This window comes from Thrips palmi, unplaced genomic scaffold, assembly GCF_012932325.1.
Source record: "Thrips palmi isolate BJ-2018 unplaced genomic scaffold, TpBJ-2018v1 HiC_scaffold_15, whole genome shotgun sequence".
In the NCBI taxonomy this organism is placed as follows: Eukaryota; Metazoa; Arthropoda; class Insecta; order Thysanoptera; family Thripidae; genus Thrips; species Thrips palmi.
In genome coordinates this window covers 55,166-72,492 of record NW_023144624.1, presented here as the reverse complement: position 1 = coordinate 72,492, position 17,327 = coordinate 55,166, and the positions used below count along the sequence as shown (strand labels likewise).

Here is a 17,327-nt window from a genome sequence, read left to right as displayed (position 1 = left end):
CTGGTCAATTGCCAATATCAGCATTCTCAAATATTCTTCTTTCAACTGAGCGTGTTCATCACTGGATAATCCTTTATAGAACTCTTTGGCACCCTTCTCAATATTCTTCTGGTTCTTTGGATCTTCACTAAATGCGACGCTCAGATGATCTGACAGATGGTTCATCACTTTAGTTGACAGTTTGTAAAATTTTTGATCATCTGCAGTCTTTGTGCCACCGAGTAAATTCTTCAGAAAGTCAGGCAGTTCACATTCTTCTACAGCAATTTTAGGGTCATTGACATCATACACGGAATCTTTCAAAGCGGGGACAATGCCCTTGTTTGTGAAGATCAGAAAATTTGTTACTTGCTGCTTATTTTTTTCAGCTAGCCATTTACATCCTAAAAACGAACAGAAGTGCTCTTGCAACGAAAAATCTCCTTTTGGCTTGTAAAATTCGTCTGCTTTTATTTTGTCGTTTGTCACAGAATGTTTAGCTTGCATGTGGAACAACTTATCTTCAAATTTGAACGTCACATCGTCAAGTGTGCCGTAACCCCGTTCTTCTGACGTAATAGAAAACTTGTAACCATGCTGCAGTCCACGCAGAGCAAGTAGGGCCGCGATTTGAATTTGATAAAGATTTCCTTTTAATGGTGGTATGATTCCACCACCTGGCCTCACTTCAAACTGAACGGGGTTTTCATCATGCCTGAAACACAGTCGAGAAATGATAAGAACCTAGCCCAGTGGTTCTCAACCTTAGGGTCGCGACCCCAGTGGGGTCGCGAAAAAATTTTAAGGGGTCGCGGCGAGGTAGCTGGGGTCGTGTTTTGGGCCGATTTTAAGCAGCCACTGCGTCTGATCCGAGGCGGGCATTTTGCTCCCTCAACCGGCAATTGGTCTTTGAACCTTCCTTTAGCATGCCTTTGTTACGGAGTGTGATTATCAGTCTTAGTTTGGGAGCAGTATTGTCTCAAAGTTTACCAAAACGGTCAGAAATGTCTTTAAAAAATCGTGTTTTGGGCCTATTTTAAGCAGCCACTGCGTCTGACCCGAGGCGGTATTTCGTCCTCCTTCAACGGGCAATTGGTCTTTGGACCTTCTTTTAGCATGCCTTTGTTACGGAGTGTGATTATCAGTCTTAGTTTGGGAGCAGTATTGTCTCAAAGTTGGCCGAAACGCTCAGAAATGTCTTTGAAAAATCGTTGTGCCTGTTTTGGTCAACTTTGAGACAATACTGCTCCCAAACTAAGACTGATAATCGCATTCCGTAACAGAGGCATGCTAAAGGAAGGTCCAAAGAACAATTGCCCGTTGAGGGAGCAAAATGCCCGCCTCGGATCAGACGCAGTGGCTGCTTAAAATCGACCCAAAACATGATTTTTTAAGACATTTCTGAGCGTTTTGGCCAACTTTGAGACAATACTGCTCCCAAACTAAGATTGATAATCGCACTCCGTAACAGAGGCATGCTAAAGGAAGGTCCAAAGACCAATTGCCCGTTGAGGGAGCAAAATGCCCGCCTCGGATCAGACGCAGTGGCATGCTAAAGGAGGGGTCCCGTCTAGTCCCGTGGGGTCGCGAAACTTTTCCTGGGGGTCGCGGAAATTTTTGGCTACAAATTTGGGGTCGCGAGCCGAGAAAGGTTGAGAACCGCTGACCTAGCCCCAACTTGAAATGGGAACAGAACTTTAACAAACTTGGAAGTCTTCTTTACTGTCAACTCCACTGTCATAAAAGCTGAAACGAACCAGAATAAATTTTATCAAAACCATTCATAATTTTAACAAAAATTTAAAAGGATCATTTGATTTTTTTATTCCAACAGTTGTCTTTAGTTTCTATTCTGTATTTAGGGTTTGATCAGTACCCTTGCAAAAAGGAAAATATATGGAAAATATGTGTCAATATATGACTCCATATATGTTTCATGCATTGTCAATATGATTGTATCTTGGTCAACATATTGCAAATTATCTTGCGCAATACGTGGTTTATATATGGGGATATATCTTGGTGCCCGTCAATATATAATGCATACACTGTTAGAAATTAGCTCCGAAATTTTATGGAGAAAAACCCTATAATCATGTTCATGGAGACTCCATTCATTTTCCATTTTTTTTCGGAGAGATTTTCGCAGGGCTTTCACAGATGTTCTTCGGAGCATTCCTTGGGTCCAGATAGGAGGTTAAATGCAAGTCTTTTCTCAGATATATTAAAGAGGACTTCGCTAAAGCATTTTTTGGTCTGAAATGGTCAAAGAAGGGACAATCTCATTCGAGCTCATTTGACTTATATCCTGTAGCTTTCCGTTTATATTTATGAAAACTGAGCTCAAGAAGTAGGGGTTCACCTTTCCCTCAAATTTTAACTGGTTGCAAACCTTTTTTTCGTGTTTTTGTGATAGTGAAGCATGCATTTTTGTTCAAAATTCCGAAATTTTTCGGAGAAAGCCCAGAATTTGCATTTATGGAGAGCTCCATGCAGAAGTTTCGGAAAAACTCCATGATTTTTCCATTTTTTTCGGAATTTTCTGCCAGTGTATATTTCCCCATATAATATTATCTTCGCGAAATGTATGTTTCAATATCGGACACGGTGCCCGTCGTGGGATGGGATAGGGTTAGGAGGGCAGACTTTTCAAGTAACTTTTCTTAATCTTGGCACTCGATGTTGAAAGGCGGCTATATTTCTCAACATGATTTTATCTTGTAAAATATTTTGACGCCATATATTGAGCAAGGGAAAGGTTCTTTTCCATCCGTTTAAGCCTCCAAGAAATTTTGAGAAATCCTGTTTAACAAGTTAACTGGAACAGTTTGGAAATTTTAAACGTCTTATTTGGGTGTAGCGCGAAAAGTTCTTCTAGGCGACCACGGTAGGACCAGACTTGAGTGTCCTCGCTAGGCGCAGTTTACATTCTTTTAAAATAGTAATGGAAGTCTCTGAGTCGTCAGACTCCATGGTGTATTTACACTATATATTGCCTACATATAGAGCAATGTATGAAATTCATATATTTGCCACGTATTTTTCATATCGGAAAAGTATCTTGCTAAAGTATCTTTACCACATATGACGTCAACACATGTTGGGTCATATACACTGGCCGTCAAAATTGAAGCCCCACTTTTTCCTTTTCTTATAACTCTTGCTAGAATTGAGCTAGAAACTTGAAATTTTGAGGAGAGGTGGGCCAAAGTCTTGGGTAAACGTCCCCAAAGTTGCATCAACGAAACCCACCCCTTTGCGTCTTATTCCACCCCTCCCGTAAAACAGTGTCAAATTTTGACACTTTTGCAAGGTTTAAAATGGCCTTCCCGTTGTCACAGAGGGTTCAAACTTGGTGAGTCGCCTCATTTTGACCTCCTCTTTCGATTGAGACCAGAGCCACCCCTTTACGACGCACCGTTCCTGAGCCACAAAAAAAACCCACCCCGTGCAAGGGATGATTCTTTAGGACCTTATCCAGGTGGTCAGCGTGGTAGCGGGAGGTCCCTCGGACACGACAAAAGTGTTTTCGCGTCCGTGGCACTCTCCAGGGGGTGTCCAGCCCCGAACGACTGACACCCCAAATCATGTTTTTTTCCCTAAAACCACCAAAAATGTCAAAAACTGGGCCTAAAAGCATGAAACGCGATTGATTGTGACCGCCTGGATCGATTCCAGGTGAAAAAACCGCACATCGTTGGTAAACAACGTTTTGGCAGGGGGTGGAAACCCCTTACGCCCCTCACCCCTTTTGAAGGGCACGGGGGGCCGCCGGCGGGACCCCGTGTTCGCGGTACGATGGAGGGGTTCTCGGACAGCTCCACACCAAATTTGAAGTGATTCGGTCCATTCGTTCCCGTCCGGGGCCCAAAAAGCGGCGGCCGCTCTCGGACTGGACGCTGAGTGCGACTCATTTTCTAAGCGCTCTGGCGGCTGACTCGTTGGTACCAGGGCTTTCGGCATTTGCAACCTTGTCAGGGAAGGTCGTGCGCTTCTCGGCGCACCTGAGCGGATGTTGTGCTCCTCCTGGACGGAGAATCAGGGGTGCAAACTTAGGGGTTGAAAGTGACACGATTTAACGTCTTTTGGGCCCCGGACGGGCCACGGTCGCGAAAACACTTTTGTCGTGCCCGGGGGACCTCCCGCTATCACGCTGACCACCTGGATAAGGTCCTAAAGAATCATCCCTTGCACGGGGTGGGTTTTTTTTGTGGCTCAGGAACGGTGCGTCGTAAAGGGGTGGCTCTGGTCTCAATCGAAAGAGGAGGTCAAAATGAGGCGACTCACCAAGTTTGAACCCTCTGTGACAACGGGAAGGCCATTTTAAACCTTGCAAAAGTGTCAAAATTTGACACTGTTTTACGGGAGGGGTGGAATAAGACGCAAAGGGGTGGGTTTCGTTGATGCAACTTTGGGGACGTTTACCCAAGACTTTGGCCCATCTCTCCTCAAAATTTCAAGTTTCTATCTCAATTCTAGCAAGAGTTATAAGAAAAGGAAAAAGTGGGGCTTCAATTTTGACGGCCAGTGTATTTTGTCTATATAGTGCCCATATATTTTCCATTTTGCAAGGGAGGGGTAATAGAAAAAAAGCATTCCAAGTTTCAATGAGATCTGACCTCTTTATTCCTAAAAAAAATTTCAGGGCCTGGTGAAATTTAAACTTTGCTCGATAAAGTGAAAAAGTGACTGTACCATCCAGACATACTACCGAGCTCAAAAAATATTTTTTATCAATTTTATCAAAACCATTCATAATTTTAACAAAAATTTAAAAGGATCATTTGATTTTTTTATTCCAACAGTTGTCTTTAGTTTCTATTCTGTATTTAGGGTTTGATCAGTACCCTTGCAAAAAGGAAAATATATGGAAAATATGTGTCAATATATGACTCCATATATGTTTCATGCATTGTCAATATGATTGTATCTTGGTCAACATATTGCAAATTATCTTGCGCAATACGTGGTTTATATATGGGGATATATCTTGGTGCCCGTCAATATATAATGCATACACTGTTAGAAATTAGCTCCGAAATTTTATGGAGAAAAACCCTATAATCATGTTCATGGAGACTCCATTCATTTTCCATTTTTTTTCGGAGAGATTTTCGCAGGGCTTTCACAGATGTTCTTCGGAGCATTCCTTGGGTCCAGATAGGAGGTTAAATGCAAGTCTTTTCTCAGATATATTAAAGAGGACTTCGCTAAAGCATTTTTTGGTCTGAAATGGTCAAAGAAGGGACAATCTCATTCGAGCTCATTTGACTTATATCCTGTAGCTTTCCGTTTATATTTATGAAAAATGAGCTCAAGAAGTAGGGGTTCACCTTTCCCTCAAATTTTAACTGGTTGCAAACCTTTTTTTCGTGTTTTTGTGATAGTGAAGCATGCATTTTTGTTCAAAATTCCGAAATTTTTCGGAGAAAGCCCAGAATTTGCATTTATGGAGAGCTCCATGCAGAAGTTTCGGAAAAACTCCATGATTTTTCCATTTTTTTCGGAATTTTCTGCCAGTGTATATTTCCCCCTATAATATTATCTTCGCGAAATGTATGTTTCAATATCGGACACGGTGCCCGTCGTGGGATGGGATAGGGTTAGGAGGGCAGATTTTTCAAGTAACTTTTCTTAATCTTGGCACTCGATGTTGAAAGGCGGCTATATTTCTCAACATGATTTTATCTTGTAAAATATTTTGACGCCATATATTGAGCAAGGGAAAGGTTCTTTTCCATCCGTTTAAGCCTCCAAGAAATTTTGAGAAATCCTGTTTAACAAGTTAACTGGAACAGTTTGGAAATTTTAAACGTCTTATTTGGGTGTAGCGCGAAAAGTTCTTCTAGGCGACCACGGTAGGACCAGACTTGAGTGTCCTCGCTAGGCGCAGTTTACATTCTTTTAAAATAGTAATGGAAGTCTCTGAGTCGTCAGACTCCATGGTGTATTTACACTATATATTGCCTACATATAGAGCAATGTATGAAATTCATATATTTGCCACGTATTTTTCATATCGGAAAAGTATCTTGCTAAAGTATCTTTACCACATATGACGTCAACACATGTTGGGTCATATACACTGGCCGTCAAAATTGAAGCCCCACTTTTTCCTTTTCTTATAACTCTTGCTAGAATTGAGCTAGAAACTTGAAATTTTGAGGAGAGATGGGCCAAAGTCTTGGGTAAACGTCCCCAAAGTTGCATCAACGAAACCCACCCCTTTGCGTCTTATTCCACCCCTCCCGTAAAACAGTGTCAAATTTTGACACTTTTGCAAGGTTTAAAATGGCCTTCCCGTTGTCACAGAGGGTTCAAACTTGGTGAGTCGCCTCATTTTGACCTCCTCTTTCGATTGAGACCAGAGCCACCCCTTTACGACGCACCGTTCCTGAGCCACAAAAAAAAACCACCCCGTGCAAGGGATGATTCTTTAGGACCTTATCCAGGTGGTCAGCGTGGTAGCGGGAGGTCCCTCGGACACGACAAAAGTGTTTTCGCGTCCGTGGCACTCTCCAGGGGGTGTCCAGCCCCGAACGACTGACACCCCAAATCATGTTTTTTTCCCTAAAACCACCAAAAATGTCAAAAACTGGGCCTAAAAGCATGAAACGCGATTGATTGTGACCGCCTGGATCGATTCCAGGTGAAAAAACCGCACATCGTTGGTAAACAACGTTTTGGCAGGGGGTGGAAACCCCTTACGCCCCTCACCCCTTTTGAAGGGCACGGGGGGCCGCCGGCGGGACCCCGTGTTCGCGGCACGATGGAGGGGTTCTCGGACAGCTCCACACCAAATTTGAAGTGATTCGGTCCATTCGTTCCCGTCCGGGGCCCAAAAAGCGGCGGCCGCTCTCGGACTGGACGCTGAGTGCGACTCATTTTCTAAGCGCTCTGGCGGCTGACTCGTTGGTACCAGGGCTTTCGGCATTTGCAACCTTGTCAGGGAAGGTCGTGCGCTTCTCGGCGCACCTGAGCGGATGTTGTGCTCCTCCTGGACGGAGAATCAGGGGTGCAAACTTAGGGGTTGAAAGTGACACGATTTAACGTCTTTTGGGCCCCGGACGGGCCACGGTCGCGAAAACACTTTTGTCGTGCCCGGGGGACCTCCCGCTATCACGCTGACCACCTGGATAAGGTCCTAAAGAATCATCCCTTGCACGGGGTGGGTTTTTTTTGTGGCTCAGGAACGGTGCGTCGTAAAGGGGTGGCTCTGGTCTCAATCGAAAGAGGAGGTCAAAATGAGGCGACTCACCAAGTTTGAACCCTCTGTGACAACGGGAAGGCCATTTTAAACCTTGCAAAAGTGTCAAAATTTGACACTGTTTTACGGGAGGGGTGGAATAAGACGCAAAGGGGTGGGTTTCGTTGATGCAACTTTGGGGACGTTTACCCAAGACTTTGGCCCATCTCTCCTCAAAATTTCAAGTTTCTATCTCAATTCTAGCAAGAGTTATAAGAAAAGGAAAAAGTGGGGCTTCAATTTTGACGGCCAGTGTATTTTGTCTATATAGTGCCCATATATTTTCCATTTTGCAAGGGAGGGGTAATAGAAAAAAAGCATTCCAAGTTTCAATGAGATCTGACCTCTTTATTCCTAAAAAAAATTTCAGGGCCTGGTGAAATTTAAACTTTGCTCGATAAAGTGAAAAAGTGACTGTACCATCCAGACATACTACCGAGCTCAAAAAATATTTCAGCAAGAGAATAAATGCGCTTACCCAAAGCACTTCTTTGTAAGTGAGTATTTCCAAATACTATGTTAGATGTTGGTGTTTAACATAGATATTGGGCTTCAATGAGCCCGGACAAAAGGTATACACGATGTCGATAGAACGCCTAAAGCGATAAATGTGCAAGGGAATGAGAGACCTGGAACATTGGACTTGTCTACACTCCCAATATCCTACTGAGAAATTCCGCGCAGTCGTAATACTAAGCTTTTTATTCGTATTACGAAGAAAAAGCTCAGTGTACAAAACAGTGTCAGTAGCACTGTCGCGTTCTGGGATGCCAAATGGACGCAAAACGAATGCGTCAATAACGAGCCGAGGAGGGGCATCATGGCACTTGTCCAGTTTTCAGAGCCATGTACACTCACGTTTTGACAGCGTTCTCTTTCGCGTGGACGCACAAAGTGGTGCCCTCGGTTCCGCTCTGGTTTGCCACCGTGGCGAGAGTTTGCCGGTCCGCCATGCTTGATTCAGAGCCAAACTCCGGTCGGTTGTGTGGTGCTCAACCTGGAATGCACAGTTAGGCGTTACTGAGTCGTACGTCTCAAGCGTGCTACGTATTTTAAAGATAGCAACTAAGTAAAGCGAGAGAAATGCTCTAGTTGTTTGTTCCCTACATGTCAGCATGTCAGCACATAGGGGTAGGTTGGGGAAGAAAAGTACAAAACACGTACTTTGCATCGTGCAGGTCACAACTTGTTTTGAGACGGTTCTGTTCCTTTTGAGTTATAATGTGAACCTTTACGAATGAAATGAGTCATATTTTATCCAGATTGGTCGTCTACTTTAATCACAACAAGCTAAAATAGGTGTGATTTCGGAACTAGCTGAACAGGGGAAGAAAAGTACACCCCCGGGTAAGAAAAGTACACCAGAAGAAGGCCATGTCACGATCCACAGCTGGAGTCCATATGAGCGCCTGGGAAGCAGGCAGCCACTCCGACACCGGTGCGGCGTGGCTGCCTACCCGCAAGGGGCCTCGCCGCAGCTCAGCTGAACTTGATATGTAAGCCAAACTCTCCGTTTTTTGTCTGAGGGGATTGAAACTAAGCCAAATTAACAAAAACCGTTTTATTAAGCAGGTGATGAGCAGGTGTGCTTAGAACAAAATAAAAATTAATCATTATTAACAACACTCTCTGCAAATAAGTCTTTCAGTCATCATAATAGTAGTATGAAAAATATCACATTTGTCAGGACCAAAAAAGAACAATAATTAAAAAAGAGGTTCTTCAGGAATCACTACAGGGACCTGCCCTATTGGAACACATGGTATTCAAATAAATAATAAACTTTTGAACATCAAAAACATTGAACATTAAAAACAAAAACTCTTTGGCTTATAAAATTAACTAAATAATAGAAACAAACAGCACTAATGCATTAAAATGCTAACATAAATTTGTGTAATCGGAAAGGTCATGAAATCTATATTGACCTCTTCGGGAGCTGTGCAGTGTGAGAACTCTGATTACATCTGTTCCAATGATTGTGCTAATGTCAGGAATCTGTGGCCTCACAAAATACAGATTCTTGTCTCCCTTTTTACGTAAAAACTCAACTTCTAAATAAATTTCACTCAATACATTTGCAACCCAGCACACATACTCACAAATATTACCATGTTTAGCTAAGATGTAATATTTTTCCTGGACAGGTAACGCTTTTTGTGGCTCTGCTTCAGTTTCAACTTCATCGGGGTCATCAACACTTTCTTCCTCGGCTGGCTCTATGTTTTCATTAGGCTTCTTCTTCTTTGACTTCCTTGTGCGCTCAGATGACTTCTTTGCCTTCCCAGATTTCTTCCTCTTGCCAGTTGGTTTCTTTTTTGATTCCTCTCGTGCTTTGATGTGCTCAATATAACTCTTCAGATGTTACCACTGCGGCATCAGGCTTTATCTGCATTCTTTGTTGTTTTGGGGCTACTGTAGTTCCAATCTTCTGAAGTAAAAGAGTTTCAAAACTCTGATGAGAAGTGCTGAAAAAGAAATAGCATTTATAGTACAACCTGATACGCAATTTTTTTTCATGCAGGAAAATTTATTTGTTTACCTGGGTTGATTTAAGTCTACATTAGCTAAAGGTGTTCGGTGTTGTGATGACGATGATGATACTTCAGAAGATCCTCCAGCCGTTATGGAATCGGAAACCGGATTTGATTAGACTGGGTCTGTGATCAAAATTAAGATTTAGAAAACAAAACTTTGAACGTTCCCAAACAATACAATATAGTTTTGCTTGGATTTAAACTTACCTATTTGAGATACAGATTTTTCCTTAAAATCTAAATATTTCTGAAGTTTTACTGGTTTCAATCTGTCAACAGGATACTTGTCTTGATTGACGGGGAAGATTCCACAGGTTTTGAAACCTGAGATGATGTTAAGTGAAGAAATTCCCTCGTTCCAGATTGAACAAATCAGATCAACAAATTCTGATTTCGACAAGCTTCTTTGATTTTCCCTCTGCCATGAGATAAGTGTCGTATCCAGCTTCTTTTTGTAAGGGCTAAAGCATGTTCGATCTAAAGGCTGTAACAGATCTGTAGTATGAGATGGAAGCTTGATGATTGCAATACCTTGTTCTTTGGCAAGCAATATAGTGCGGATATCCAGATGACTAACATGGCCATCCACAACAAGGATAAGTGGACGGGTTTTGATAGACACTGTGAATTTTTTAAACCACTCAAGAAAAATGTCACTTGTTATGTATCCATTTTCAGCACAGGCAAAGAAAGTGCCCACAATGTCAGCATTTCCTTTCCACACATTCCACAAGTTTTGTCCTTTAAAAATAATCAGCGGTGGAAGCAAAGTACCATCTGCACAAATACAGGCCATCACTGTAGTATTTTCACGACCACTTCCTTGGATTGTCCTGCGAACTTTGGTTTGTTCGGTCCCAGTCACCATTTTAGTTTTTGATGGATCGTGGTTATTGGGACACTCATCTAGGTTCCAATAGTGACAAGCTGAATCCAAATTATCGATTCCCAACTCACTTGCCAGGTTCTTCAGCATATCGTAAAATCCATAGATCAAAAATGGATCTGCTGTATTTTGGCGACGATTCATCTGCAATGGTTCGGCATTCTTCAAGGTGAGGCTGGTCCGCTTACAAAATGAGCTCCACCATGCTTGTCCTGGGATGTTGTCCTTGAACGGGGTCTTGGTGTTGTTTATCTTGCAGAAGTTTCCTACCACATCCAAGACTTCAACCCTGGTCAGACCATAGCCCCACTTGGTGAGAGTTTTCAAATATTCTGCCAGTTGAAGCTCAGCCTCTATAGTAAGGACAGTAGCGAGGCCCCTTCTGTCTACAAATCCTTCTGTAGGAACGAGTCCTCTAACTCGCTGGTTCAAGAAAAAAACCGAGACTCCAAGTGCTGCAGCCCCTTTTCTCAATGAGAGTTGTTTGGCCTTCACTTGGGATACAACCTCATTTAACCTGTCGGCCACAACCACCTTCCCTTTTTTCTTGTAGTGTTTTCCCATCCTGCAAGATAAAAATGTTCGGAATGAATTTCTGACACATTGCCAGGTATAAAGAGCATTGAAGAGTATTATTAATTAATTAAAAAAAATTCCTGACGTTGGTTTCTTCGTTGTGGCCGTTTAAACTACACAGAAATCAACAGCGGGAATAAGGTTGCCAACTGTTGTACTTTTCTTCCCCGCTGTCTGTACTTTTCTTACCCTGAGGGCTGTACTTTTCTTCCCCATTTTAAAAATGTGCCTATAATTTCTTTATTATTACCAGCAATGTCTCAAACTAAACTGGAAATCAAAGTGAAGGAACTACGCAATCGAACGGGACCCAACATGACACCGAGGGTATTTTGCGTTGGCAGTAGTGATACAAAGTGCAGAGGAGTGGAGAAAAGATTTTGGCGGGATTTTTTGGAGTTCGTTTCAGCTGGGCCGTACTACTTTGATACTATTCTTTGCAAACAAAGTAAAATGTGATTTCTTCTTCAAAAGGATCAGGCTTTCGTATCACATGCTCAAAATAGTTAAACGAAACCCCAGTAAGCAAGAGCAGCAGGTGTACTTTTCTTACCCGAGTTGTGAGTGTACTTTTCTTCCCCAACCTACCCCTACTACATGCATGTCATGGGAGTTTTTGTCTCATGACGGATGCAATTTTACAGCAAAATATGGGTGACATCGGAGATGGTCATGCATAAAGAGGCAAATCTCTCCTGGAATTACCCTTCTGGTAAGACTAAGCGCCAAAATATGGCGAGGTAAAAATCAGTGCGTAGTGGGCCCTATGGGATTCTGTTAATTCCCACAAGGCAGGAGCATTTACACCAACATGTCATGTTCAAAACATAATTCAAACGGAAAAGAAAACTGTTTATTGTACCTTGGCGTATGCACTGCCAACTGACGGTCATTTTTTAATCCTTGCCTAACCACCGCCAATGCTTGTCATGTCGCAGAAAATAAATTTGAACTCCGTTTTTTGTTGGTAGCCATGCTCCTCCAGTTTCAACCCCAATGCGCACCTCCTAACCCCCACCACGCACTGGCAAAAAGTCTTGCAAAATTTGGCCAAACCAGAAAGCCTTCCTAAAATTGGCTCAGACCTATAAGTCTCACCACAAAATGATCAGACCACAGTACAGGTCACATCAAACAGCTTTGAATAAGTTCACAATTGTGGCCAAACTGTAAGTAATCAGACCAAAATGTCTGACCATGTTGCGTGTGGTTAAACTTGTTGGTCTGGCCTAACCACATTTCGACAAGACTTTCAGCTCTGACCGAAACGCTTGTCAAGGCTTATTTTTGACTCGCCTCTAAAGTGGCGAAAAGTCTGACCTTTCAATTTTCGGGTGTCTATCGTGTTGTACAAACTCACCTGTTAAAGAGCAGCGAGAACCAACGAGCTCAACCCTACCAGTCGCACCTGTGATTTGTTGACTGACTGCCAGCAGATCAGCAAGTTGGATGTGAATCAGCCGCAACTATCTAATCTTATCACATTGCCACCTCTCGAACGTTCTCTCGCCATTTCGATACAGCCTTCAAACTGAATTAATTTGCACTGTCTCTTTTCCATCCTTTTTGCAAAGTTTTGAAAGCAGCATTTACTTGAACAGTTCAAATACGCACTTAATGTCACGGAACTTCTTTGTCCCATGGATAATGCAATTTTAAGATCATCCGATGGTGATATAATTTAGCGTCCGCCAGGTGAGACAAATTGCCTTATGAAAGTTCGATTTGCACTAGGCGTCGAACAATATGTGTCACCAGGCGGGAACAAAATTGTATCACCGTCGGATGAGGTGAAAACTGCATAACTCGTGGGACAAAAAATGTCCCATGACAAAATGGGCAACATGTTTCCATCAGTGACTTTTTTTTGCGGTGCATTTAACATGGCACAGATAAATAAAAAGCTGGGTAAAAACTTCGATTTAAACGCTTTGGCATGTTTTCAGACTGCACTGAGCGCTAGAGGCCCTTTCTGAACGCGCACTCTTAAAGTCATAAAGGACTTTTCTTGTCCCATAGATGAAACAACTTTAAGATGGTAAAATTTTGTGGCAGCCCGGCAGGACACATTATCTAGAGTAAATACTTTGCTGCAGGCTTCTGCCAATATCTGTCAGCAGGCTGGAGCACCGCCTTATGTGCTTAAAATTGCATCAGTCGTGGGGCAAGAAATGACCCGCAATTATTGTAACAATTAGCGTAATCCCACATGCGACTCAAAAATGCGCTGGTCCTTTCTGTCAATCAGCTCCTTACGGGTACGGCGTTCGTACGGGTTCGTAAGTTACGGATAGTTTTGTGCAATCAACGGGATGGCATTTAGGTTGTAATACATTCTTTGCCCGTCATACAAGCGGACACCGAAACCTTTGCATTAAGGACTACGTCATGCGTAACGCACGAGCCCAGTATCCGTAAGGACTTAAATATGCAGATGCGCGGGATCTTTGACGAGGCTGATGTAATGGGGCCTTGCAGTGATACTGCCCGCAGTCGATAAAGGAAGTCGTAGGCTGGTCACGAGGCGGGCGAGCTGCATGCGGCTGGCCACTCCCACACTCTTAAAACTCCTTACGGACACCATGTATCCGCAATAGAAACAGTTTTAAGAAATGACAATTACTAATGAACTTAGCTAGTAATACGAATGATTTATATCCGTATTACAAAGGGGCTTCAAGAATAGTCCGATCTTGGTAAGGGAGCATGGGGCGATTCGTAACACATGTCCTAATTTCCCATACGGGGGGTTCCGAATACGAATATGAATGTGAACTTTTCTCCGCCTAGGCGACTTGTTTGATTTGCAATCGACTCCGTAGGGTGCAGTGCTGTGGCATGGCCGCTGTTTTTGTCTCAATTTTGTGATACCACGAACACAGGTAAAACTTGAATTTCTGACTTTCAGGACTTTCCGTCTGTGGCCCTGAGTAACCAATCCCTCTTCACGCAACTTTTGGTTTACATAGTATCGTCCTTTACGAATGTAATCCAACCGTGGATTCTGTCATAACCTAACTTGGTTATTATTTGGGGCGGTTTGTGAAAGCCTATACCCACTGGGGTGATTCGTAACAAGGAGCATGGGGCGATTTGTAACAATAGGTGCGAGAGAGGTGATTGGTTCCTGGACTGAATATTCCTCTCCTGAGCCATTCCAATTGATGTTTCTCATCTAAACATAGCAACTAATGTTTGTTTCATGTTTTTTTTTGCAGCCATGGTTCGTAATTATCAAAAAAAAAAAAAAAATCGTGTAAGGACAAACCCCTGCAAAGTCCAAAGAGGACTTCAGTTAATCAATCTTGGCTACAGTGTCAGAGCGGCTGCCAAGGAATGCAGCGTAAATTATGGCCTATTGTTTCGAATGCACAAGAAAAGCAAAACAAATGAAAATGCAGAAAATCAAGATCTTCCAGTGTTGCAGCCTCCAGGTGGAAAGACTATTTTCAGTGGCCCAAAGAAGAATCTATAGCGGCATACTGCATGGACATGGCTTTGATTGGCTATGGTCTGTCAACATTAATGGTTTGGGAGCTAGCATATGAAACTGCTGAGTTAAACCAAATCAGTGTGCCACCAAAATGGAAAACTGATAGACTAGCTGGGATTGATTGGTTCCATGGTAAGTTTTTTTTTTCCTCTTTCACACGATTTTTTTACTTTTCTTGTTTATTTTTTTTGCCACTATTTTTTATATGTTATGTTTGCGGGTTCATGAAGAGACACCCGCAATTATCTATTCGAACACCAGAAGCTTGTAGTCTGCAACGAGCAGCAGCGTTCAACAGACACAATGTCAATACCTTCTATGAAAAGCTCGAAGATTGTCTGAAACGACATCCACGCTTTGCTGATGGCTCCAGAGTCGGAAACCTTGATGAAACTTCAAACAACACAGTGCAAAACACTCGGAAGGTTGTCTGTCCCAAGGGTGTGAAACAAGTGCACAAAATCAAGTCAGCTGAACGAGGAGTCTCTGTTACAACGTGCTGCATAGTGACTGCTTATGGCTCAATCATTCCCCCAGTTATGCTGTTTCCTGGGAAAAAAATTTGTGAGCTCTATGTTGATAAACGCCTATCCAGGGACTCTGGGCCTTGCCAATGAAAATGGCTATATGACCAAAAGTATTTTTGTGTCTGTTCTAATCATGTAATTAAGCACACTTGTGCGACTAAGAATAATCCTTTTTTTCTCTTAGTAATTGTTGAAACTCACCTTAGTGTTGGGGCATTGAATGTTGCCAAGGATAATGGGATAACAATTCTGACATTCCCTCCCCACTGCACACATCGACTGCAGCCCCTTGATGTGTCACTTTTTGGACCGTTCAAGACTCAATTGATGCTGCTGTGAATGCATGGCTGATCAATAATCCAGGACAGCAAGTGACAATATCCCAAATTGCTGGTTTTGTTAGAACTGCTTTGCTAAGGGCAGGAACAGTGGAAAACATAACAGCTGGATTTTCAAGAACTGGAATTATTCCATTTGATCGCAACATATTTACTGATGATGACTTTTTTATGTCCACGGTAACTGAGAAGCCCAACCCTGAAAGTACGATTGAAGTTCTTGCCATTGTTCCTGTAAGTGAGTCTGCAGCAGGCTCAAGCAATGACGCTGAAACACTTGAAGAAGGAAGTAGTATCCCCTCCACTGTAAGTGTGACACGAGCAGACAACAGTAGCAGCTTGTCAACGAGAAGAAGTCTAAGTCCAGGAAAACTGTACGAAAAAGGAAATTGACTGCAACTGAAACGCCCCCCCTAAACAATGAAGCTGAAGTTCCGACTACTGCCCCCACTGTCATCACTGAAAAAAAATCAAAGTCAAGAGAAGATGTAAAGGGAGACTTGTGACCACTGTAACTGAAACACCTAACACCACCAATGAAGCTGAAGCTTCCACTGCATTTCCCACCAAAAAACCACAGCAGCAAGCTTGTCTAGTGCCAGTAAAATTATTGAGCCTGAACTAACCATTACCAGTGTGTCTTCCCCAAGTGAAAGTCAACCGCAAGCAGGGAGCAGTGGCCAATCAGCATTCATCACCCCAAGGCAGTTCAAGGGTTTCCCCAAAGGCAAAAGAAAGTGAGCCTAAACGCAAACAAAGAAGGAAGGGCAAGTGTTTCATCCCAAGGGACACACCAAAAAAAGAAGAAGTGGAGGCAAGACAGAGAGAACGGGATGAACAGGAACGACAGAAAGAAAAAAACAGACAGAAGAGGGCAGAAAAAAGAGGCTAGCAGAAGAAAGCAAAGCAAAGAAGGATAAAGTAAAAAATTTTTGGACTTCAGTGATGAAAGTTGTGTTGATGATGATTTAATGTCAATACCTGCTGCACCTGTTAAATCTAAATCCAGATCAAAATCAAAATCGAAGTCCAAATCTAAACCCAAAATCTACATTGCCTGTTCTTGATTCCTGTCCCATGGAAGGCGATCATGTTTTAGTTTTAAATGACTGTCCCTGAAAAAAAATACTTTGCGGGGAAAATAATCAAAGATGTTGATGATAATGGAGTTTAGGAATCTCTTATCTTCGCTTGTCACGTAAAGCCAAAAATAGATTTACAATGCCGGCTAAACCTGATTTGAAAGTTGTGAACAGAAGTGACATCAAGGCAATTCTGCCTCATCCTGCTTCTCACCCTGGATTAACTAAACGGCAGCAGACCCTTTATAGTTTTGATTTCGATTTTAGTGATTATAAACTAGGTTGAATCACAATATTATTTTTCTAATGTACTAAATGTGATCTAAGATTTTTTGTGATTTAATTAAGACTGTATACTTAAAGTAAGCTTATTATTGTGAGGTTTTCAGTCCAAAAGAGACTTTGTGTTTTTATTAATTATTGATCTTTTGATCGATGGGGTTTTTTATTATTTAATGTATTTTAATCAAAGACCTGTGATATTTTTTTTTTTGTTCAAAGGTCTGTGATAAGTAATTGTGCAAATTTTCTAATAATTCTGTATCAGTCTACCAAAATAAAAACATCTCACTTCTTAAGCCTTGAGTCATGAAAGAATTATTGAACATTTTACCCCAGACATACAAAGCATTATTTCCTCACAAAATCTAATTTTAATTACTC

The 17,327-nt window shown here is 42.2% G+C and overlaps 1 protein-coding gene across 1 annotated transcript; it reads right to left on the bottom strand.

Annotated features, from left to right (window-relative positions):
• Positions 1 to 556: 556 nt before the first annotated feature.
• On the bottom strand, positions 557 to 12,647 carry LOC117641495. Its single transcript, XM_034378870.1, has 6 exons — positions 12,585 to 12,647; positions 9,970 to 11,213; positions 9,768 to 9,885; positions 9,337 to 9,693; positions 8,084 to 8,222; positions 557 to 694 (listed from the first exon to the last, which is right to left on the bottom strand). Exons 2-3 carry the CDS (start codon positions 11,210 to 11,212, stop codon positions 9,875 to 9,877), a joined length of 1,254 nt encoding a protein of 417 aa, XP_034234761.1. The 5' UTR covers position 11,213; positions 12,585 to 12,647; the 3' UTR covers positions 557 to 694; positions 8,084 to 8,222; positions 9,337 to 9,693; positions 9,768 to 9,874.
• Between the last annotated feature and the right edge of the window lie 4,680 nt (positions 12,648 to 17,327).